This window comes from Apteryx rowi, unplaced genomic scaffold (assembly GCF_003343035.1).
Source record: "Apteryx rowi isolate R43461 unplaced genomic scaffold, aptRow1 scaffold_399, whole genome shotgun sequence".
Classification (NCBI taxonomy): Eukaryota; Metazoa; Chordata; class Aves; order Apterygiformes; family Apterygidae; genus Apteryx; species Apteryx rowi.
Genome location: NW_020450518.1, coordinates 409,556 through 433,142, shown reverse-complemented (window position 1 = coordinate 433,142; position 23,587 = coordinate 409,556). Strand labels below are relative to the sequence as shown.

Sequence of the window (23,587 nt, the reverse complement as noted above, 5' to 3'; positions counted from 1 at the left end):
CAGTTTTGGGGGGAAAAAATGACTCCAGACAGTGCAGGATAGTTTCACTGCACTAAGCTCCTTCCTGCTTAGATCTTGTCTGATGCCATGAACGATCCTGTTAGAAACGCGTCTGCCATCGGCCCCAGAGAGCACGGCTGAGGCAGGGGGAGGAGGAGGAGGAGGAGCTGGATGTATTTCTGCAGCAGGCAAAGGAAAAGCAGGGGGCTGAATTTTCCACACTTTCCTCGTCCCCACGTACCTCCAGAGCCTCCGTCCCACCTCTTCCCGGAGCAGGTAGCCCGGAGGCGGGCAGCACAAGAGCGGTGAACTCAGAGGATGTTAATGGTTGTCCACAGGGATCTGTTTTCTAACAGGAAACAGGGATGTTCCCTCAGGGGCTCTTTTATCACTTTCCTGACAAAGGCACTGCTAATTGTATTCAGATTTTTGCCTCCTTTTTTCCCCCTCCCCTTCAGCAAGGCCCTTTGTAGCCGTGCTTGAAGCTGCCTGCTTTAGCGTGATTAAGATTCCATTTTGTAGACTAAAACAAACAATCTGAGGGGAGTTTTGTATAATGAATGTTGTCCGTCTACCATGGGGAGCAACCTAATTGATATAAAACTGGAACAGGGTGAGGATGGGGGGGGAATTCATCAAAATATATAAAGCCAGCTGGATGCGCACAAGGTCTAAATCCTCAGATTTGGAAACAGCATTAAGTACAAACTGTTTTATTAAATCATGAATATTTTTTCAAATGAATAAATGCTACAAAGCCACCGACATAATACTTTTCAAGATAGCTTGTTTTTTTTCCCCTGGGGGATAATGCTGTAATATTTTGAAACAATAATATTTATGGGAATATATCAGCTGTATTTTCCCAGCTAGTGTAAATCAACAGAGCTGTGTAGTAGTATGTGGAGCCAGGCCAAATTATACCAGCTGTTAGGATCTGGCAGGGCACGTTATGAGAGAGGGAACTGTAGCACCACCCGACAGAGACATTCACAATTATCAAAGCCATTTCATTCAGAAGCTGAAAGACCTCTGTGTTTCGGTGAAAAACTTTGAAAGCTGGTTACTGAGGGGTTGGGGGAGGGAAAGAGAAAGGCACATGAAGGGCTTGTCCTGCTATTCGGGATACATTTTCCTAGCAAAACCCTGCAAAACTGGTTTGTGACAAATCTTCCCTCAAGTATCCTTCAGGCCACACATGCACAGAAAATCATTTGGCAGCTAAATTTCAGGGAACCTGTGCGGACTACCGTTGCACCAAATATAACAATTACGAACAAGGACACTTCTCTCTTCTGACCTCTCTGTGCTTTGCTGCTGATGCCAGGAAAAAAGCACCAGAGTCAGGTTGCAAGGAGCATGATGCACTCTGAGTCTTTGCAGAAGTGTGGTCTCTTGTCATAGACTTACTTCYTGTCTTTCAGTTTGTATTGAAAGGGGGGGAAAAGAAAAGAAAAAAAAAGAGAAACTACTGCTTCCCCCCATGGAATGACATTTCTGAAAAGTTAGAAAATGCTGGACCATCAGGAGGAGGATGACCCTAGCTTGCTGGGTGAAGCAGAACTGTGTAACAAGGGAGGCTGTAATTTGCTGGACCTGTGTATGATTCTCATCTTGGTCATGTCACCCTGGGCATATTGCTAATGCCCTGGTCCAGGGGCAGCCCCTCCACAGAAGAAAAGAGCCCCTGAAATTTGGGAGTTACGGCAGAAGTGGTGTAAGTGTTGAGTCATGGATCAAAAGTTGAGGACACGGGCTGGGGCCACATTGACTCTAAGTTGGCAAAATTGAGATGAAATCAGTGATGGATTGCTAGAGGAGCAAGCAGAGGTTTTGAGCCTGGATCCCTCAAATTGCAAGCCTCCAAAGACTGCAGCCATTTCGTTCCCCATCTTCAGTAACACACTGCTGTCTGGGCAACACTAAGTGTAATGTACCCCCTAGCTAATGCTTTCTTAGAGATCCCACCTGTTGGTCTGAGGAACCGCACGTGAATGATAGGCTTACCCACGTCTTTTCATGCTTTGCAATGATACTGATTCTTCTGACACGGGAAATGCAGCTGAGGAACAATGGTTTGACACCAGAGGAGTGAAGTGCAGCTGAAAACAATGTGCATATAGAGCATTTCTTCCATCTCACTGTTTTTTTGCCAAGCTGAAAGACTCAAGACATCAGCAAGGGAGCAAGAAAAAGAGTCCTTACAGAACAGAATTGAAACACCTAAGTTTTCCCTCAGTCATAACATCCCTGCCTCTTTGGCTTCATCAGAAACTGAAATTAAAAAGAAAATGCCTTAAAAGAATAAAAATTGACCATGTCTTTGCATATCGAACAAAGCCAAATTCTGGCTTCAGAGAGCAGTGGGATTCCTGCCACCAACCTGTCTTTGCGTCAGCCTGAAGACACCCACTGCTCATCACACCGCACTGCAGAGACATTGGAGTCCACCAGCTTTTATGGGGTGACAATAACACAAACCACTGACAACCTACCAAAGGCCTCCTTTCGCCTGCTCTTGGCAGGACATATTGGGGGAGGGAGGGCGGCGAGGAGATCAGACCTGTTACAGTAATGTTAAGAGYAGCCAAGGAGAATAAAATATCTCCAGTTTTGCTCTATAGCCCGCAATGCTGGGCATTTTTCTCCCAATCCCTGAGGGCTGTGCAGCGGCATGTCAGAGGCACTTGCTTCCCAGAGACTGGCTGGGTGAGAATGAAGGGTTCAGAGGAGAACAGAGGTGTTATGGCCATATGTCCCTCAAGGAAAGTGCCTGCTGTCCCCCACACACTTTAGAGGATGGAGAAGTCGGTTGACTGCACCCAGGAGGCCTCATAGGAAGGGCAGTACTGCGCTGGGGTGCCAGGACGTCGCGGGGGGTCAGAAACTGAATTTATGGTGGGCTCCAGAGCGTTCCTCACAGAGATCCACAGACTGGCCTGTGCATGCCATCTCTTTATTGTATATACATTTGGCGAGGAAGAAACTCCTCCCGCCCTTAATCATGGCCATGGCGTTCCTCAAAAAGATGATGGGCCACAAGAACGTCACACTTTTCTTCTCTCTGTGCAGTGGCTTTGAGGCAACATTTTGGTTATCTTCTAGATGCTCAGAGACCTGGATCCAGGGATCTACAGTAACACTGGAAGCTTTCGAGTGAACGCTTTGGTCAACAAGAAGTTTCATCGGCGAAGAGGAGATTTGCTAGCTGCTTACAGCACTCTGCCCGGGTAACACGGTCCCCCCAAAAGTCCTGAAGGCCTTCACAGGCTCTGCTCCTGGAGCAGACAGCCTTCTCCAGCACTGCCTTTCACAACGGACACGCAGAGCTGGATGTCCACGGCAAAACAGAGACACCAAGGGAAGCTAACCAGAGGTAAAAACTCTACTGCACAGCAATTCTTCTCCCCGTGCGCAAACGAGGAACAAACCGCTCATGACAGGTACGAGTCACGTATGTTAATACGCTGCTTGAGGGCACCGGGATATTTTAGTGATGAGAATGATCGTTGATATAAAGAACAGCACGAGAGCAGTGACTTTCTTTCTCTGAATGCTCCGTTTCGTTGCCTCAGCTGTATCTTGGCTAATTCTGTTGAAAATGAACAGGCTTGGGAGATAGGGAATAGTGGAACTTCTCTATCCCACGCCAGTAAATGCCTCTTATCCTTTCTTTGGGAGGGAAACTAGAGTAGCTTTCCAAGTAAGAAACAATGTCCTTGAGCAAAACATAATAACTCTATGTTGCACCAGTAACTTCAGCATTTATTTCATACTATTGTTAAGGCTTGTTTATAATATATAGATATATTTATGTATAAAGTAGGATAGAGGAAAGCATGAGATATATCATAAATATTTCTGTATGTTCGCGTACAAAAGAAAATATGTACAGCCACAGATAGTGGTTCTTTGCTGTGTCAGGGCAGGGCCATGTGAAAGATTCACATGTTCCCACTTCGGTCTGCTGAGAATAGCTGTTAACCTTCGTGCCTGCACTCTCGAGAGCCGGGGCTGAGCAGTGCTGAGGACTCTGCAGTTTCTCAGGGCTCGGTCAACGGCTTGGCAGGGGGAAAAGAGGTGGTGGCAGATTTGAAAGGCCTTGGGTGGCCCAGCACAGCAAAGTGACAGTGATTAAGGGCATAATACCCAACAGGCAGGAGAGAAAGCAAGCAGAAATTGTTTTTGTTACTTTCTCTTTGACTTTGTTTCTGCATCCTACCTGCTCCACTACAATCCCGTGGACCCCGTGCCCACAAAGCCTTTCGCAGGGTATCCTACCCTCACTGCCTTTGGTATCCGAGGGGTTTTTTTGAATGGCTGAGTTTGGAACCAGCTCTGATAAGASAGGCTTTTCCCGCAGCGGTAGCTTTGAAGTCACAGACCTGCATAAAAGAAAGGTTAAAATGACTGGTTTGTTTCAGGGGAGTAACCTGAAAATCTTTCCACCTTTGCCATCCTGAGTGGATGCTTCCATGCAAAAAATTAAGTCTTTGGCAACAAATAGAGTTATTGCTGAAAAGTTGTCGAGTTTTCCCTTCTGGGATGGTCCTAATGCAGACCCAATACCCACACTAGAAGGCATAAGCAGGTGTAGGCATTAGTCGTTTTCAAACAAGAGTTGTTTTTCTTCCCCTGGGGAAAGTTTCTACTTTTGTTTCTCAAAATACTAAGGCACTTGATGGCTGGACGTCATTGGCAACCATAGGAAATATTTTGGAAGAAGATACCATCCCAAATGAGTTTTTGTCTTCTCAGAGAACATTTTATTGGTGGGGAAAACCTTCCACTTTTTACATTTGCTTTTTTTTTTTTAAGGGTCCTATTTTTATTGGTGTGRTTGCTTTTTCCTCCTACCATCTTTCTTCAAGTCTGTGTCTTTACAAGATAAGCGACGTCTAGTCGGGGAAATGTTTTCTCTTCTGTGAATAGTGCTTGGGTGCCGCTGGCGTCTCAGCTCCTGGTCGGAGCGAGGGGGGTCTCATTTGCACACGTATCTCTCGACAGTCCTCTCGCACTTTTTGCAGGTCACGTAGCAGCACCAGTGATACTTGCAGTGGCACCGCTCCACCACTTTGTCCATGTAGGGGTTATAGCCTCTGCCGCAGCACATCAAGTCACAGCTGTCACTCCCGTTGGAGGTCTTGTTGCATTGCCTGGAACAAAGGAAATGCAGTGAGCAAGCGCAAATCCCCACAGAGCTTTGGAAACCAAGGATGGGTCAGTGCCTGCAACAGCGCTGGGGCCTGACGGCTCTGCAAGGCACCGGGTGAGACCAGCACGTTCAAGCCTCAGCTGCAGCAAGCAAGCGGTAGGTGGGCACCTGGCCAGGCAGCCTTCTACATCTGCAAGGGAGACACGGAGGGCCCTGGGGCTGTATTCACATCACCTGCTCTGAAACCCCAGCTAGGATTCACATCACCTGCTCTGACACCCAAAATAGCATTTAATTCCTGTTATAAGTCTCAGTTCAGGCTCAGTGACATTCAGGCTGCCTGTTATCCAGGCCCTGGCTCCCTTATGGGCAAGGGAGAGAAGCAACGGTGATACCTCCACTGAAACAAAAACTCATAGTCCTCAGGCTGAGTATTCCCAGGCTGGCTCCAAAGCTGTTTGAAGGGAGCTGGGAGAAGAAGATCCCCTAAAGGACAAACACTGATGTTTGCCCAACATTGCCTAACCTGAAAAGGGACGGAGGAGGAACCCTGCAGTCAGAGTATTTGCACAGGCTCTGTGCCAATGATCCCAGGCTGGGAAAGCTCCTGAGCAGGCTCTTACAGCCATTATCCAGCCCTGACCATATCAGGRAAATGACTACCGATACTAGCAGGGCAGGGCTCTGCACTTTCCCCTCCAAGTATCTCCCAGCCCGGCACAAGCAGCAGGGGAGCTGGCCGTGCACCACCTCGAGTCTTGACCCAGGAGCAGGCAGCACGGCAGGAACACAGTGTGGGATGACACGTCGCCAAATACCACATGGACTTTTACTGCTTGTTTCGCTTCTGCTTTTAATTAAATACAGACTTGTCAGGGTAAGTCTGTCATTGTATGGGGTTCCCTCACTTTGTCTGCTTTCCGGTGGCTGGCTTGAGTGTTCAAAAGTAACCCATGAGTTGGGGAACCTCCTTCTTTGATTGCCAGTGCTGAGAAACTTTGGAAGGGACCTGACTTTGCAAAACTGGATGCTCAACCTTTCTCAAAAAACAGCTACCCCATTCTCCTAAGATCTTCAAGTTGGAAGTATCCTAAGTTGGAAATATCCTAAGATACGTCATTAAACATGGCTAGCTGCTTCTGAAAACATAGTCAGCAATGACAGTGGGAAGCACACATCCACATGAAAAACTCATTGACATCACACACTGCCCTGATAAAGCAGAAAAGAGGAAAAAGTGATCCTGTGTTCAAGCACTCTGTCTTTTATGGCCCTCCAGAGACTCTTGTCCTCTACCTTCTCACCAGGAGGGATTCATCTCCCCAAACTTTAGATGTTAGAGTACATTACATCGCTCTATGCTACAGACAACCCCACCACAACCTGTCACCCTGGGCTGCCTTCACAGTTGACTGAGAGCAACAGGCATTGACTTTTGGATGAGACAAACCATGTCCTAGAGATGCCATTTCTCCAGTTGCTGTAAAGGTAGCCCAGGGTGGAAATGTTCACATTTGGTCAGATGCTCGACTGCACACTAGCACCTTAGGGTAAAAGATCTCATTATGCGCTCAACTTAGCGAGACTGCGAACTTGATGGAGCCTCTTGACATTATTAAAAGAAAGGCAGTTTGGAGTTTGTGGGGAATTACTGACATCTCTCCTAAATATTATTCTGCCTAGTTATTTTGGACAGAAACATTTTAAGGCTGGTTTTGGGCAGGGAAAGGAGAGAGGAGCATGAATTGGACCATCGAACTGAGTACTCCATCAATAGATGGAAACAAATCCATGAGATTTATAGGAACTCCTCCTGAGGTAATGCTTTAGGAGAAGTTGTGGGATTAATGAGGTGTTGAGATTTTGTTCTTGTTCTTCCCTTATTTATTTCTGACTCAGGCGGGCCTCCTGTTTGTTATTTCTGACTCACATTCCTCTCCAGGTTTTTAAAGGCTCCCCCCTTCTTCCCCTCATTCGGGAGTGTGTGTAAATATTTACAAACCTTTGAAAGCCTCTACCGAAGCCGAAGTCTGCAACCACACTGAGCGTGTTTGCCTAACATTGAACCAAAAGCGCTGTTAGTACCCCCGCGAACCAGGGCCCCTCCACCAGGAAACCTCAGAATGACTCCTCATAAATGTATTAGTAAATGCATTAAATACTCAGAGCAAAGGTTCAAATACAGGAATGTTGACATTAGGAGAGGGGAGGGTATTTGAAAACCTTACTCAGCTTTACCAGTGGCTGGAAAGGTTGTTGCCCCTAGTTTCACCTAGCGAGGAGCAGGAGTCTGAAGAAGCACGGCACTGGGTATACGATGCATCCGTGCCACCTGGTGCTAAGCAACCAATTCACCATCAAGGATATTCCCCGGATGTACAAAGCACCCTGCAGTCGAATTTACTCAATTCAAATACAGAGCAAAACTCTTACACCTGTTGTCTGGGAATTGGGAATCTCCCTCTCCTTACATCCACTCCTGTGATATGCATACACATTTAAAAAAAAAAAAAAGAAAAAAGTTGATCTACTTCACTTTCCCACAGCCAAGCCCATCCCACTTGATCGGAAACAAAGAAAGGAAAAAAACAGAACTTTTTAAAAAATCCCCCACACTTCCCTCAGTTTTGGATTGAGGAACAGAGACGTTCAGAAGGAGGGGGGTTGCATATCCAAAACAAAGCTTTTGACCCCATCCTGAACCTAACTGTGTTTTTAGAAAACTTTCCTGACAATGCCGCTAACTAGATATTCTGTTTTCTGCTTTAAATTGTAGGGATGGATGAATAATCTTTAACTTCTTTTAAACAAGCCAAAACAAAGGCAGTTTTTTTCAGCTGTAACTATGTGTACAGGGAGCTAGTAGGTAAAGACAAAGAAGCCCAAAGACCAGAGTTTACCCACAGAAGCTACCCCCGAGTGTCTGCTTGTCAGAGACTTCAGCTGCAATCTCACCAGGCTCCCTGCTGATGGGTTAAGTTCAATCTCGTTTGTTTTGGGCCCAGTCCAGCACAATTCCAGCAACTCAGAGAAATGCCCTTCTCCAGAGTCTCAGAGAGAAAATATGAACATAGTTGACTGCATCTTAACCAAACCTCCAAAAGCATTTGTATGACCAGTCAAAAATGATGCCTCAGCCATAATCCTGGCCAAGGTCCTGGCTCAGGAACATGCCTTCAGATTGCCACCGTGCTTTTTCCTTCTTTATGCAAGATGGGAGGAGGTTGGCCCCAGTGACTGGACAAATCCTACTCAATCTGTCTGTCCACAATCTCACCCTACCAGCCCTCGTTTGCAAAAACATTGCTGTACATCACCTCTTGAGCCCAAACAGCTACACCACAGGGGTGGCCTCTCTGCAGAGATGGGCAAGGAGATATTTGCATTTTTGAGAATCCTGCCCCAGATGGAGAGGCTAAGAAGTCTCACAGTTGCCTCTTGGGGAATTTTCATCTTAAGATACCAGTTACAGTCTCTTGCAGATGAGGAAGGAGCAGGGTTTCTGCATTGTTCCATAGGGACCTGCAGAAGGATTCCCAACTGGAAATCTAAGTACCCCAGACAGAAGCACAAGGTGACAGGCAGAATGTTCTAGCTCTCCTTAAAACCATCTGAGTCTTGTGTTAGCAGAATTTGAGCAAGATGGTCTAGTAAGCAAAATTAAGGTCAGTGACTCCTTCTCTACTTCAAAATTATTCATCTTCTACCATCCTAATTACAAGAGCTGTTTCACATCTTTCAGCAACATGCAAGAAAACAGGTACTCTCTGGTTCGTACTAGAGACGGTTTCCTATGCAGGATGGAGGAATGGGATGAACTGTCCTCTGGAGGTACCAGTTGACTGTGCAGTGAATGTAAACAGTGGCCTACCAGCTTATTTGTCTAACTTTTGAATGTCTAAAGCTAAATAAGATGGTGTTCCCCCCACTAAAAGCTACTGGGAGATGCTACGTGTATTTTCTGTGTAGATCCCAGTTCATTTCTGATCCATCAGCAGATGTAAGCATAGATTTTTTTTTTTGGCTGCCCTGTTGACAGCTGCTGTTGGAGAGCCAAACTGAGGTCCACTCTGCCTACCATGTTGGCCACAATGATGGCACATGACAATGAGGTGGACGAGATGTCCGCTGGGTGCTCCACCAGCCCTGTCGATCTTGTGGAAGATGCTTACAGGAAAGTAAGAAATGTCCTACTGGGTCAAAGTAAGTGCCTGCCTGGCCCAGGACTCTACAATGGCAGTGGGAAATGCTGTTTAGGGAGAAAACCACGAATCTGGCCACTTTCTACGGTCCATCCCTTCGTACTTCACCAGCATCCAAAACTGTTGCATTAGGGATGATAGAAGGCATGTTCCTGCCTGGACCTTTTGGTACTCCTTTGTGGGCATGTTGTCCATGGATTTCCCTTTCTGAACTCATTGAACTCATGGAAACTGCCTCCACAAACTCCTGTGGCCACAAGTTCCAGCAGATGCTACTGCTGGGTAAAGAAATACTTCCTTTTTTCTCTTTTAAACCAAATTTATATTAGTTTTTTTAGTGCTCCTTGTTTTGGTAATGTCATGACACATAGTGGTATATAAAAGAGAGAGAATAATAATTCATTTGATTCTCCCAAGAAACATATAACACAATGGACTTCGCTAAAAATACATCAAAGTGCACAACTTTCATATAAGATTTTAAGAGCAGGATCTTAACTATTTTTAAATTGTTTTCTCATCCACAGGGAACAACTAGAGACAGACAGCGAACAACTGTACTAAAGAGAGTTATCAATACTTCATGTCAGTGAGGAGGTATCAAGGGAGATCCCAGAACCAGCCTGTATTTTCATTAATGAAGAAATAGCGAGTGAGCTTCAAAAATGTGGGATAATGTTAGGCCAAAAGGAGCTGAGAGCATTTTGCAAAAGTGAATTAAAATGCAAAGCAAGCATCACGCTTCGAGAAATATCAAAATAAACGTGAGAAGGTTCTCAGGCGAGCCAGAGGAGCAGTTCAGAAACTAGAAAAGGTTGAAGGAGCTGGCTTAGAAAAGTCTGTAAGAAGAGCTGCCTTCCCATCTATTAAATGTCATGATAACGAGGAGAGCAAGTGAATGCTCTTCATATCCAGAGGAGGCAGGACAAGAAATGATCAGTCTGATTTCCAAAAAACAACAAAAAAGGAAAATTCARATTAAGACAAACATGATAACTCTAAGGATAGGAAAGCTCTGGTATAGGTCGTCTAGGGAAAGTGTGGAGACTGTCTAGGGAAACTGGTTTTTAAGAACCACTTAGACAAATATCTTCAGYAATGGCCCAGGTATTTTCAATCCAGTCTCACTGCTAAAAAGATTAGACTTTGTGAAAAGTCCTTTCTGGACCTGATGTTCTCTAACTGCAGTGCTGTTTTAATGCAAAGGGAGTGAATATCTTTAGGAGAGCTGGTTTAGGGGCTTTTTTTTTCTCTCTCTCTCTCTCTCTCTCTCTCTGAATTCACCATCTGTTGCAATTTTTCTGTGTGAACTTCCTTTTTCCACCAATAACCTCATTATTCACAAATGTTTTCAGGAAACTTTACTGTCAAATCCAGGTCTGTCAGAGTGGGACGGGTTCAAACTTCCCTGAATTTGTTATTCATTATTTCTTGGGTCTCATGAGTGAAGGGTGGCATGTCTGATAATGGTTTCAAAAATTCCTAAATCATCATACAAATTTTAACCAAATCAAAGTCAAAGTTCAGCATATTGTTTCTTGTGCCCTGAGTGATGGGACTTTGATTAAAGAGGCAGTAAAAAGAAATAAACATCAAATGATCTCGTTTACCCATAACTACCACTCTTCCCTATATAAATATGAGTGCTTCTGCTAAGAAATTTCATTTCCACTCAGGCACTGCAGCTAAACAAGTTACTGCTGATCAGCACAGGCATGCTCAGTAATTACATGCAGGTTCCTATCCAATAAAATATATTAGCGTAAGACACCTTGGGAGACACTTAGGACTAGTATTTTATATTGAAGAAATGAACAAATATATTAGCAAGGAACAACCTCCAAAGGAATGGCCACGTTCATGGCCAAAGTGAGCCAGCTGAGGAGTGGTGGCACATCAGCCCAGCTTAGTGTTGTGGTTTGCTCACCCCTTGCTGCCTGCAATGTTGCGGCCTGATTTTTGCAGCCTAAGAAAGCTCCTTTCCATCTTCAGCACAGAGGGAGAAGCATTCACTTGGCTCCAAGGCTGCTCTGGGAAAGATCAGTAATAAACAGCTCAGTAATCTCTGCAAGACTTCAGGAGCTGGAGGCTTTTGCATGCATGGCAGAATTTCCCTTTCCTTGGATTCCTTAAGGGACCTTAAACAGCCTTTGAAATATGATACGTTGCACCCTACTGATAAAGAAGGTTAATACTTTTACTTCTTTTCTCACAAAAGAGATCCCAATTTCATAATCTGCTATTATTTATGTTTTACTTGAACCTGATAACGAATTCTTCAGGCAGGAGAAACCGAACTACCTTGTTAAAAGATGAGTTATAGGGTGTTTTCTTCCAAGAAAGCTCTGAAACAGGAATATAACTTTTTTTCCTCTGCGGTTAGATTTGTTGTATTGAAAGTCATACAATTCACATGCAGTTCCACAAAGCAGCTTCTTTAGATTTGGTCTCCAGACCATTTTTATTGGCTATGAAAGTGTGATGGTGGTAAATAAGCACAAATAGTTTGGCTGGAATTGATGAGGGCTGGGGTTGTAGCAAGCCTGTTTGCAGAAGCCTTGGACAACAGTTGCAAAACTCGGCTCCTTAATCAGATTTTGAGCACATCAAAGAGTCATGAGGCTTCAAATCTCAGGTTCGGGTTTAACTCCCTGGCTTTGAAATCTGGATACACCCCAACCGCTTGGAGGCATGCAGATTTCCAAACTATTTTGAATTTCAACAAAAAGCTAAGAAAGGCCAAGGTGTCTTAAAAAACATTTCAGGTTCATTCCAAAGAAGGCTTTGAAAGCCTTTCAGCAAAGAGCTCTGAAAGGCTTTTGAGCAGCYGAGTTCATGTTTTCTGAGTGGAACTTTTCACGCGGTTCCACCACAAGGTAACTYGACTCCCTTTCCTACCAGAAAAGTGCACAATAAGTCCAAGTAATGCGAGGGATAATTAGAGAGGGTAGAGATGGAAGCGGCCGATTAGATTATCCCTTCCACCCACCTGCCAGCGCAGGACTGTTCCCTACAGCRTACACTGAAACCCAATACTTTCAGGGTGTTGCAACTGAGCCATCAACCTCAGTCCTCTTTCCACCATGCTCTGAGTGAGCACTGGACSTGGGGGGAGAGGGGAGGATGGTGCAAAATAACTCATTTTCTTTAAGAAAATTAAAAACCAAAAGAAAGCAATGTGAATTTTAAAATCCTGCGTGTAATGGGAAAATGGGTTGTTTAAAATCATCAGCACACCATACCGTGGTTGCGATCCTGCTTTCCACCCTCCTCCTTTTGCTTTGCCTTATTGATTTCACTAAAATCCTTCCGCCAGCAGCACAAATGAACGCCTATTTCTCCAACTGAGAGCTTGGCAGGTCACTAACAAGATGCAACCTAATATTGCAAGAGAGGATGCGGGAGGCAGGCTGGCTTCAGCATGGGCGCTGCGGGGTCCCCTGCCCTCCACACACCTTTCCGGGCAGAAAGCAGGGCTGAAACGCTGCCAAAGCTGCCCAGACCCAACATCTCATGGGATGCAAACTGAGGGACAATCATTTAAAATCTCTTTTTGATTCCATTTGCTGTAAAAAAGCTTTAAAAATTAGCCTAGCAGGAAACAGCAGGATCTCCCCAAATTTTTGACGTGCACAAGGATCAAATGTTAAAATGCCCCTGGGACTTGACTTATAAAATAAAAACTTGTTTGGGCTATTTCCTTGTGAGCGTTTTACATCTCTTCAGAGCAAGTGCAAGCGCGTTTTTCCTGCCCTCTCTAACAGCAACTCTTTTGTGTTCCCGTTCCCCTCATCTCTGTCATTAGGCGCTATCTCTGCAACCCCGTGTCTGGCTGGAACAGAGCCACCGTGCTTAAGAAATGTTAAATGTTTTCTCCATGAGAAAAAAATTAAGGAGGAAAAATAAGCATCCAGGGGAGAAGGGGGAAGCCAGGGCTAGCTAAGCTCTCCTCCTTTTCGTTGCTCCCCCAGGGAAGAATGGATGGATCTGCAAACATATCGTGTGGATTTTACACTTATTTCCTCTGCTAATTTAATTCAGAAAATGAGCTGCTACGGTCTGTGTTACACGTGCCAAATCTGAGACACCAGGCATCTTCTCAAGAGCTGGTCAGTGAATTACAAGGAAAATGACTGTAAGTACACACGACCTTACAGCTTGGCCTGAGAGACACCTACGACTCAACATGGGACTATATCTCTCTCCTCGCCTCCCACAGCCAACAGCGTCTTGCATGTTTGAGAATAAGGAGTATTTTTTGACAGGTTCCTTTTTAAAGTCATCCCCTCCTGCCTTAATATCTCGGTCCTCTAAATCCTCACTCAGTCTCACTTCCTGTGGACCCTTGCCTGGCAGGCTCACAATCACTGCTGTTGCCCAGCTCGGGATAAACGGACGCCTGGAACACATATTTTCCTATCCTCAAAAAAAAAAAAGGAAAAAAAAAAGGAAAAAAAAGCATTCAAGACCTAGCTCGGATAAAAAAGGCAAAACCTGCTGTAAACTGGAATTATGTGAATAAGAAGTCATGACTCCCTCCCCTCTAAAAAGCATTTTAGTTCATTGAAAATGTTTCATTTGGCAAATTTGTAATGAACTTATTTTGGTTTTGACACACCTTAACCTGCTGATTTCATGCAATTCCTTTAAAATCAATTTCCAAATAACCTCACAATTTTTTCATTGCAAAACAGAGCGGCCCAACAAAGAGGTCAAGACACAAATTCATCAAAATCTACACAAATCCACAAAACCATTGCTTCCATTGAAATGACATTTTCCCTCAGAAAACAGTTTCAGCACATGCTTTTTCCCTACGATCCACAGTGACTCATAAATGTCTTCACTTGCTAATTACTGTTCCATCACTGGACTAACGATGAACAGCAGCCCAGCACTCCCGCCGTGGAGCTGCTAGATAAGCGCTGTTGTACAGAGAAAGTCACCTTCTGCCTTCTGTCACTCAACTACCATCTTCTCCAGGTCAGTTTCACTAGATAAACACAGATGCGTTTTGTAGAGGGTTGTGGTTACTGATTAAATGGCCATTGTCAAAGAATATCATCTAACACTGTCTCACCAAACACTTCCTATAAATCAAAGCTATCCAAGGAGGATGTATCTATGTGTCTGGGTTATTTACTTCATTTCTGTTACAGTAAAATCTTCTTTCCACTGAACTTCTCAATACACAGTGGAAAGACCTCTATGGCTAACAAGAGTTTCCATGCAGAGACCTTGCAAAACAGCAGGTGCCTTCACCTTGTAACATGACTGAGACTGCACCGCCAGGTAACATGAAGAGCAAGGAAGAATGCAGGAAGCAGCTGAAGAAAAACAAGTTGATAGACAGCAACTAATGAGCCAGCCTGAAATCCAGCCAYTGCACCTCACTTAAATGTCCTGGGATACTAACAGCCACAGACAGCCTGGGCCTTATTTGTGCATCTCATCCAGAGAACTGCACTTCCTGCAAGGCACGTCCAGCTGGAGGACTGGCTCACTGCTAATTCTGGGCAGATAACATCACCTGCAAAATTCTGGAAATAATGCAACTGTTCAGCTGGTGAAGGGTCTGCCACCCACCCAGAGATGCTCAGACTACCAAGGGGGGAACTGATTTGTCTTGGAGGAAATTAAATGGATCATGGGAAGAGACAGGCATGTCTCCATCCTGGGAAAGGGACAGCACTGTGCCCAGTGGAGGTTTGGCTGTGATGATCTTAAATCCCTAATATTAATGGGATGAAGAAATTCCTCTGGGGAGACATTAGCAGTTCAAACATACCTTGCTTTTTAAAATGCAATGGAATCAAAAATCCTAAAGACTCCTCACCATAGCCTACAGTATTCTTTTAAGGCCTCCTGGGAGCACTGATTCTAATGAAGTYAACACTCACCTACTTAGAGTAGCCTTCATCACATGAGCAAAGATTGTAAGAAATGACTTAGAGGAACTCAACATGGTAAAAAAAAGTGCTTGATCATTACAAGCCCTGTAGATGCAAGTTGCCTACATGACTTTCCTGAAGGAGGTACCATCAAAAGGTACCTTGTGCTTGCCTGTGTAAGACAAAAGGTGTCTGCAGCCCTGTCCTGGCCACAGCCACCACTGAAAGGCTTGGGCATCTGTGGACCATACTCTAAGTTACAGATATCCTTTACCTGCATGCATGTGCTACCTCCACAGTTACTTGCTTTTTACTTATACACGATCCCCTCTGCCCCTTCCCTCTTTGGGGCTCAGAGTGCCATCAACACCCACTGCGGAAACCCTCACCTGTCCTGGGTCCCGTGTGACCCCACCTTCTCGTTCTTCATACAGAAATCGGGCGAGCTCTGCAGGTAAATCAGCTCTGTCTCCTTAACCGGCCTGATATCGATATCCTTGGGCACAAGGTATTTGCGTGTGCCCATGGGCCGGTGAACGACCTTGGTGGCTGATAAATACTTGTTTTTGAGGTCCAATGCAATGTCTCGCAGCTCTTGAAGGCCTTTCCAACAGGTCTTGATAGAGCATGACCCAGAAACTCCATGGCACTTACATTTCATTTCAAGAGAGGCTTTCAAGACCTGCGAAAAGGAATGCAGGAGTTAAGAAATGCCCTTCTCTTACCTCCAAGCATCCCACCAGCTTTCTAAAGAAGGTACTGTCTTAAAGAAGACTGCTATAGAAAGGGATTGCTGCTCTGATTTCTGCACAGTCACACTAGAGTAGCTACTGTGCAAAGGGAATGAAACCCTGCAGCTCCCTGGTGATCACTATCAGCCCAGGACTATTTTCACCAGGGCACCTCTGTAGGCAGCAAACAGACAAAACAGCATTATGAATTTTGATCAGATATCTACACAGTGCTGCATTTACACCCTCTACATTTCTAAGGAGTTGGAAATCAAAGCAATCCATACATAGATAATTAACAAACACTACTGCCTCCAGCAGATTTAGRCTTTGGGTAACAGATATGTCAAGGCTCTGAAGTATTCAGGGCACCCTCACCCTGCCTTTCTGCTGGTCATGGGCCAAGTGAGCCTTTTACTTTGGTTTTGCACTAGCCTCTTTTCTGTGGGACACGGCAGGGAATGCCGCCAGGACAAGGGTGAATGCACCAGCCATGACGACACTGTGTCCCAGATAGGAATATGCTCGATGCAATTAAAAGAAAAACTTAAGACATTACAAGAATAAAAATTAAAAAAAAGCACAGAGAATGGAAGTGCAGGGAATGGTAGAGAAAAGCACCCAGGGGAAGCAAGTTTGGCATGGTGGTGCTCTGTAAAGGTGAGTCGAGCCCGTAGCTAGGCAATAAGCTGCCAACGAGCTCAACACGCTCTAGGTCTTATCTGTCCCAGATCCAGCCTCCAAGTGTAGGCAGCCCTGTAARGACTAAGCTGTAGCCCCTGTCCTCCACCTCACCCAGAGGCACCCCCAGAAAGGGACCAGCCTAGGGAACCGCTGCAGCCTCAAGGACAGGTGCAGAGTTCACCCTTACAATCCCCCTCCCCAATTTCTCCAGCTGCGTGGAGGGCTCCGGCGGGGATTTGCTCCTTGGTGCACACCAAGTGCTGTGCACATGTTAAGCGTTAACCCTCCATTGGCACATTGGCTGGATGCGAGCTGTTAAAACCTGCTTTTGCCAGACAGAGAAATATTCACTAGCAAAGCAGTTTAACAAAAAAAAAAAATCAGCCCTCCTGGCTGCAGGAATGGCTGGGAGGCAGCTGCTGTTGGATTCGTTTGGCAGATGATAATCCGCCGCGCTTACACAGCACTTCGCATATGCAATGCCTTTGGCAGAGCGTTGCTGGACCCGTCCCCACCACACCTCCTGGAGTAAGCAGGCCAGAGCCATGCCTGGCTGTGGAGAGGGTGGCAATGAGACATCCCACCCATGGCTATATAGGGCTGATAATAGCGTTCAAGGCCTCCTGAGTCCCAGCGTGAGTTACAGCCACAGCCTTCAGCAGGCCAAAGGAGTTCAGAGCATCTTGGAGAAACTTTCTCCTTTCGCTAGCTGATAGAAACAGTGAACTTCACAGAGCGACCAACCACTACAGATGATTGTACAATTACAATAACTCTCGTGGATTTGTTACCTGTCTCCCTACTTCACTGTTGTGCAGATGCATCAGTTTATTGGCTTGTGATCCTGATTTTTTCATCTTCATGGGAGCATCTGAAAATTTGGACCCCATGATAAGACCATAGTTGAGGTTGTCTGCACATCCTCCCCATCGATACCCAGGTCCAGGTGTCTCACCTGGGATGGGACCACAGGAACAGCCAGGGAGGTCCCCGGTGGTGCAGGCTCTGGCAATGGTGTGGCTGATGGCAGCAGCAGAAAGTGCATACACAAATGCTGACTCCCTTGTTCCTGGAAGAGACAAGAACTACAGCTCAGCTCCTGGGACAACTAGATGCTCTCCAGAAAGAGACCTGCACAGCTTCTGCCCCACAGAACACCAAACACGCCAACTCACTGCAGCTGAGACCTCTCATGGCATCACCAGCTTGGAGCAAATCTCCTAAGCGAGCTCTTCTTTGACATGTGAGACAGCATCCTAGCAGGGCAGGGAGGTGCACAGGTCTACTCTTGGGGCAAGTGAGGAAGGCCACCATGGTTTCTCCTCCCTGCTTTAACCCCTGTGCCGGATGCTGCTTGACAGCAGGGCATAGACCTGTGGGAGAGGGTGGGAGACCGTGCAGCTGCAGTGCACCTTGGTGCACACGAGGATAGCTTGACCCACAGGGGAGCCGACTGTGCAACCTCACGCTTAGCGTGCGCTGCTTGACAGGTCTCCATGCTCTGAACAACAGCACCATGGCTGTGAGGGAGTGAGTCACAACTCCTTGGGAGATGAGCAAACCAGACTGGTGGCATGTGTCCTAAGAGCTGTGGGAGGCCAGGTGGTGGACTCAAGAGCTCCTAGGTGTGACAGGTACCACAATGACAAACGTGGTCTCAGAGAACTGAACAACTACGCTGCACGATCCCTCCATGTCCTCTCATGGCAGCAGGACCCTTCCCAGCCCCCAACACGCATACACACACGCTGGCTGGCTCTACTCGCTCATGTCCCCGGCTGAGCCGGTAGTGCTCTTTACCTCTCTCTAAGTCCAGCAGGTAGTTAGGAGCCAGATCAATGGAAGAGCAGTTCCACCGCATGTCTGAGAAAGTTTTACGGCAGGTCTTTATCACTTCCCGTGCTGCCTGGATGATTGTCTGCATTAGCTCCAGGTTGCTTCGACACAGCTGCACCTGGGAAACCACCAGGCCTTCGAGTTGCTTGCAATGCTGGGTTTGATTCAGAGCCAAAGCTGCAGGAGTCTTGGACAGAGCTCTGAGGAGACAGAACACATGCAAAAAGGCATTAAAACCTGCAAAAAGTTAATCTTCAGGTCAGCATTAATTTCTCCACTACCTCTGATCCAGCAAACGTTTTGGCCTCTGTTGATCTAACCTAATTTTAGCCCTCTGCAAATTAAGTGCCTAGTTTAAGCTCATCCCTATGGTCAGTGGAGAAAGATGGACAACTTTTAAGAGTGATTTATCTCATCTAAGGTAGGTATTTAAGATAGGAGGGAAGAATCACCCTCTGAAAGTGCCCAGTTCTCTCCATCATCTAGAGAAGCCAGGACAAAGCTCCTGGGGAGCATGACAAGTTGATTGAATGTGTGAATCCTCATGGGAAGGCTTTTTGCTGAAGAATAAAGGGGACAGACCTCCCARCAGAGTGAAAAATGACCCATCAGTTCCATGATAACAGAAATCTGGGTCTTCCAAGACTGTGGCATTCAGAGAAAAAGTGAGATTGGTGTTATCAGTGCTTTGCGTTCAGCATCTGTCTCACACACTCTCTAAGGATTATACTAAATGTCATGTAATTAATTACAGAGAAAATCCCCTGCAAGGCCTAGGAAAAAGCCACCAAGTTTGCAAAACAGATGCTTTCCCTTAGAGTTAAAGCCAAGCTTCACCAAGTCCATTGCTGTTGCACTAAGATAAGGCTGTTTCCACAGTCTCCAAAAATTTAGTGCAGAAGCACAACGCAAGTGTGTGCAAAGAGGGTATCCTGGTCAAAACTGAGAACGGATCCCCTAGCACCAGTACATATATTGCCATGTAAGAAACCAACAACAACCCATAAACCATTGGTTCTTCTAGTGTGCAACTGCCAACGTTTCATGCTCCAGGTAAAAGAAAAACAAGCAAATGGTGCTGTGCATCGTACTGAGCTGTGCTATTCTTTCCCAAGCACCCACAGTGATCAGCCGAAGCCTGGTGTGTAACTCCCTCTGTATCTTTATGACCTGCTTAGGGCAGTCATAAATGTTATTCATTCCCATAAAACAACTTTCTAGCTGGCTGCACCAGCAACTGGCATATGATCCTGGCAACACACTGCCTTAACACATATTTCCTTCTCTGCTTGTTAAATGTGCTGCCTTTTAGTTTCATCCTAAGCCATCTTGGTTAGTTTGGCTTATTAGACACATTTCTGGGCAAATTTCACTTTATTGCTGTAACATCCATGTCCTTCAGAAGTTAAATGAGATGGAAACAGAGCTAAAATTGAGCGCAAACCAAGATCGGGTGTATTAGCTCTGATCTCCGTTTTTCAGGAAAACACATCTATGTTCCACAGACTCCCTCAAGATTGGTTTGAACCAGCCAGTGTGTATGTTGGCGCTCTCTCTGGGCTGCACACAACTGTTAACCCCAGCCCCTCTTTGAACAGGGAAGAGCTACGATTCCTGCTAGGGCTGAATAGGTCTGAGCTGAAAAATTCCCAGGCGGCTGGAATTTGGCACTACTGGCACTAGATAATCAGTGGCAAACTTGGAAGGGAAAACACCACTCTGCTAGCTATATAAATACATACGTCATACATATATTTAAAGAGGTTCATTTAATATACAGAGAACAGAAGCTTTCGCCAGTGAATTTCAAGGGAAAGAAAAAAAGTGAAATATTTAATTGACAAAAAATTCTACTCGATGTTCATCTCTGTCTCTTGCACGGCAGGACTGTGGCACAACTCATGCAATGCTCCCTGTCCGCAGGCAGGCAGTTGAAGGCAACTTGCCCCACATTAGATGACAATTAGTGCTGTGCTTGAGCTGGTGGAGACAAAACTTGGTGATATTCTGGGTGCTCAGGTAGCTCGGAAGTATTATGTCCTTCAAGCTAGAGGCACGAGTCTTGGGAGAGTAGTCGTGTCACCTGAGTGCAAACCTCCACAGTGGAGCCATTACGATAGTCCTCCATGGTTTTTCTTTAACCCATGGAAAGGAAAAGCCATGTCTATGGTGTAATTCATCTGACCTACTTCTGAGCTCTATAGTAGGAGAAGACGACTCATGCTCTGGAAGTGCTCATTTTCAGCACTGGCTGTAGAGGGACCCAGGCACCGAGCTCAGGCACCAAGTGCAAACGTCTGCACTGTGGAAGCACAGAGTTGGGTGAGATGAATCCAATCCCTAGCACTTGGCACCAGAAACCCGTGAAAACTTATCCCAGAAAGCCTATCAGCAAGTCTCAGGAAAGGGCTGAAACACGAATCAGGCAAGAGGCCAACACAGCTCGCCACTAATAGAATAAAGAAGATAAATACTCCAGCACAGTGCATCCTGAGAAGCAAAATAAGCAGGCAGGGTGAGGCAGATGCAGTGAGAGAGCATTATACCCTGAACTTCAGGCAAATAGGGAGCACTTCAGGTCTCTGAGAGAGACTGCACTGTGGGGGAGCAACTCAGTTGCCTAAGTAGAGGTACCTACTGACACTTCAGAGGCCTTGGGATGTCCCACCTGGGCCCTGGTTGCCCCTCCAGAAGGATGCATGTCTCTCACAGGGCCTGCATCTGCTAGCCCTGTGTAGACATCTTGAGCATCTTTAAAGGACCTGGAAGTCATATTCAGGCACCTGCATTTCACCAGTACAGACAAATCAGGAACAGCAGAAGGGCAATCTTCAGGTTGGGATGAAAGCTGAATTTGGCCTGAAGCTATCCCTGGTTGTGAAAAAAGGGGACCGTGGAGGTACGAAGAAACCACTGCACAACGGCATTACCACATAAGGCCTGAGATGATCACCGTCAGAGAGAAGTAGATTTGTAACACGACAAGAGATTCACTTCATGAAAGAGGGGCAAAGATCTGCCAAAAAGTCAAGAGAGAAAGTACTGCAGCCCCAYTGGGGAAAATTCAGTAAATGGCAGCAATGGCTGTTTCTTGTCAAACGAGCTGATCTCTAGGGACCCCACCAAGAGTAAAAATGCAAAATGCAGGAAGGTGTTTTCTGAACATCTCYCAGGCTTGAACTTCATGCCTCTGCTTGTGAGAACCTATAATTGGAAACATCTCCAAGTGTCAGGAGGAAAAAGTAAAGGGTAATGGAGATGGAAAAGAAAACTCACAGTTATTGGAGTCGCTTGCTGAGACCTAAAAGTGCATTTATAAATCACAGATGAGGAATGTGAGAGCAATTAGGTCATCTAGTCCATGCCCTGACAGCCCAGGTTTGCTCTGTCTCTGTCATACATTCACAAATGTCTTCCCCTACCCCCTTGTCACTTTAAACCATGCCCACGGAAAGGCACCAAGGTCACTTGGAGCAAACGCAGCCTTCCCTGCTCCACAAATTCTGGCAGCATCATGGAGGGACATCCACTCGCCCACAAAGGACATTACTGGGGAGCAAAGTCCATTTGTTGGGGAACGTAAAGGAAACTCCCTTCCCCTAGAAGAGTCTTGTCTATAGCAAGATTTGGTGATGGTGCTGGGTCTCTACCCCTTCTCCATCCAGTCTCCATCAGCTGCCAGCACTGGGAGGGAGACTAGAGCTAAAGCGGCATAATAAAGCCCAAATAAAGCAACCCTCAGGGGCATAGTTGACATAACAGCCTTTAGTCATTAAGCTGGAAAAAAGCCCTGAAAAAATATCATCCTTTGGACTTATGCACTGCATCAGAGAACCGGCACGTGCGGTTTTACCCGATGCCATTCCATAAATGCCGCTTTTCACACTTGCCTCCTGCTAATGTTGTGTTCCCCTCCCTTGACTCTCCTGCCCCATCCTCCATTCTCCAGAAAGCTGAGGACAACTGAGGGGTGGTTGTTTTTTTAAAAATATATATTTGACCCATCCCTTTAAATAAACAGGTTCCAAACCAAACGCCTCTTGCTTTATATATAGCATAGCAAGGCTTTYAATTGAAGTTATGGATACTGACAGAAAACCATAAATGTAATTACAGAGGAAATATGATGCATAGATGGATCATGGCTTTCGTTTACTCTTTTAATTATCTCGGGCAGTTAATAAATTCATTTGAAAACATGAATGCCCTAGTGTTTGGTCCTTTGAGAGGTATAGGCCCAGGTCTGCAAATCTGGGCTCCATGAGAAGACTATTCATGGGAGAAGCAGTTTGGGAGAAGTACCTTCAGAGCTGAGCAGACATCAGTGAAAAGCATACACAATTTGGTTTACAGGACCACTGGGCGTAGGTCCCTGCTCCTAGTTCAAGCCAAACGGAGAAATACTCATTGAATTGAATGGTACAGGGCTAATACCCTTTAAAACATCCTTAAAGCATGGAAAGATTTTCTCTTTCTGATATGCACCCTCTCTGGAGCGCATCTTCCCCATCCTCCCTTGTGTGATGTAACCCAAGAAGGCATCACAGAAGGACTGCTGATGAAACTGAGAATTTCTGCCCCAAATTGTCTGCTTTGCTTTCTGTAAAGAAACTCTTGTTTCTATACTTATTCTTAAACCCCTTAATCTTCCAGAGATTTGGTTGAAACACAAAGATCTACACAAAATGACATGGCTGTGGAGATTGAAGCGTAGGGTAAACTTTAAAAAAAGGGAGGCAGTGATGGGGKGAGGGGTGGTCATTAGATCTCATTTAAGAATTTGAATCTGCAGAAGCATTGTTTTCTCAGGCTTTCAGTTGGAAAAGGCTTGCAGGACTGTTCTGACCGCCCCGTCTAACCTTCTGGCAGTCAAGGCCAGGGAGCCTTATACTGTCCCCCTGAAGCACAGCCCACCGCTGCTGTTTGAGTGAGAAAAGGGCTGGTGAGGAGTACCTTCAGCTTTGGGCAGCGGGAAAGCCACCACATCCCCTAGGAAGTTGTTCYAGTGTTTGAGTGAATACCCAAAGCCTTTTCAAACAGAGGAGCAGGATTTATATAGTTAAAAAAAAAAAAAAAGAAGAAGAAGAA

General features: G+C 45.7%; 1 protein-coding gene across 1 annotated transcript in view; it reads right to left on the bottom strand.

Annotated features, from left to right (window-relative positions):
• Positions 1-4,370: 4,370 nt before the first annotated feature.
• The window catches only part of WNT11 (Wnt family member 11), a 24,134-nt gene continuing 4,917 nt past the window's right edge, over positions 4,371-23,587 (bottom strand). Inside the window, exons 2-5 of the mRNA XM_026074749.1 lie at positions 18,464-18,699; positions 17,455-17,732; positions 15,638-15,930; positions 4,371-5,156 (exon numbers count right to left, since the gene is read on the bottom strand). Of these exons, the coding sequence (XP_025930534.1) occupies positions 4,982-5,156; positions 15,638-15,930; positions 17,455-17,732; positions 18,464-18,699 (982 nt within the window). The 3' untranslated portion in view covers positions 4,371-4,981. The remainder of the gene's footprint in view (positions 5,157-15,637; positions 15,931-17,454; positions 17,733-18,463; positions 18,700-23,587) is intronic.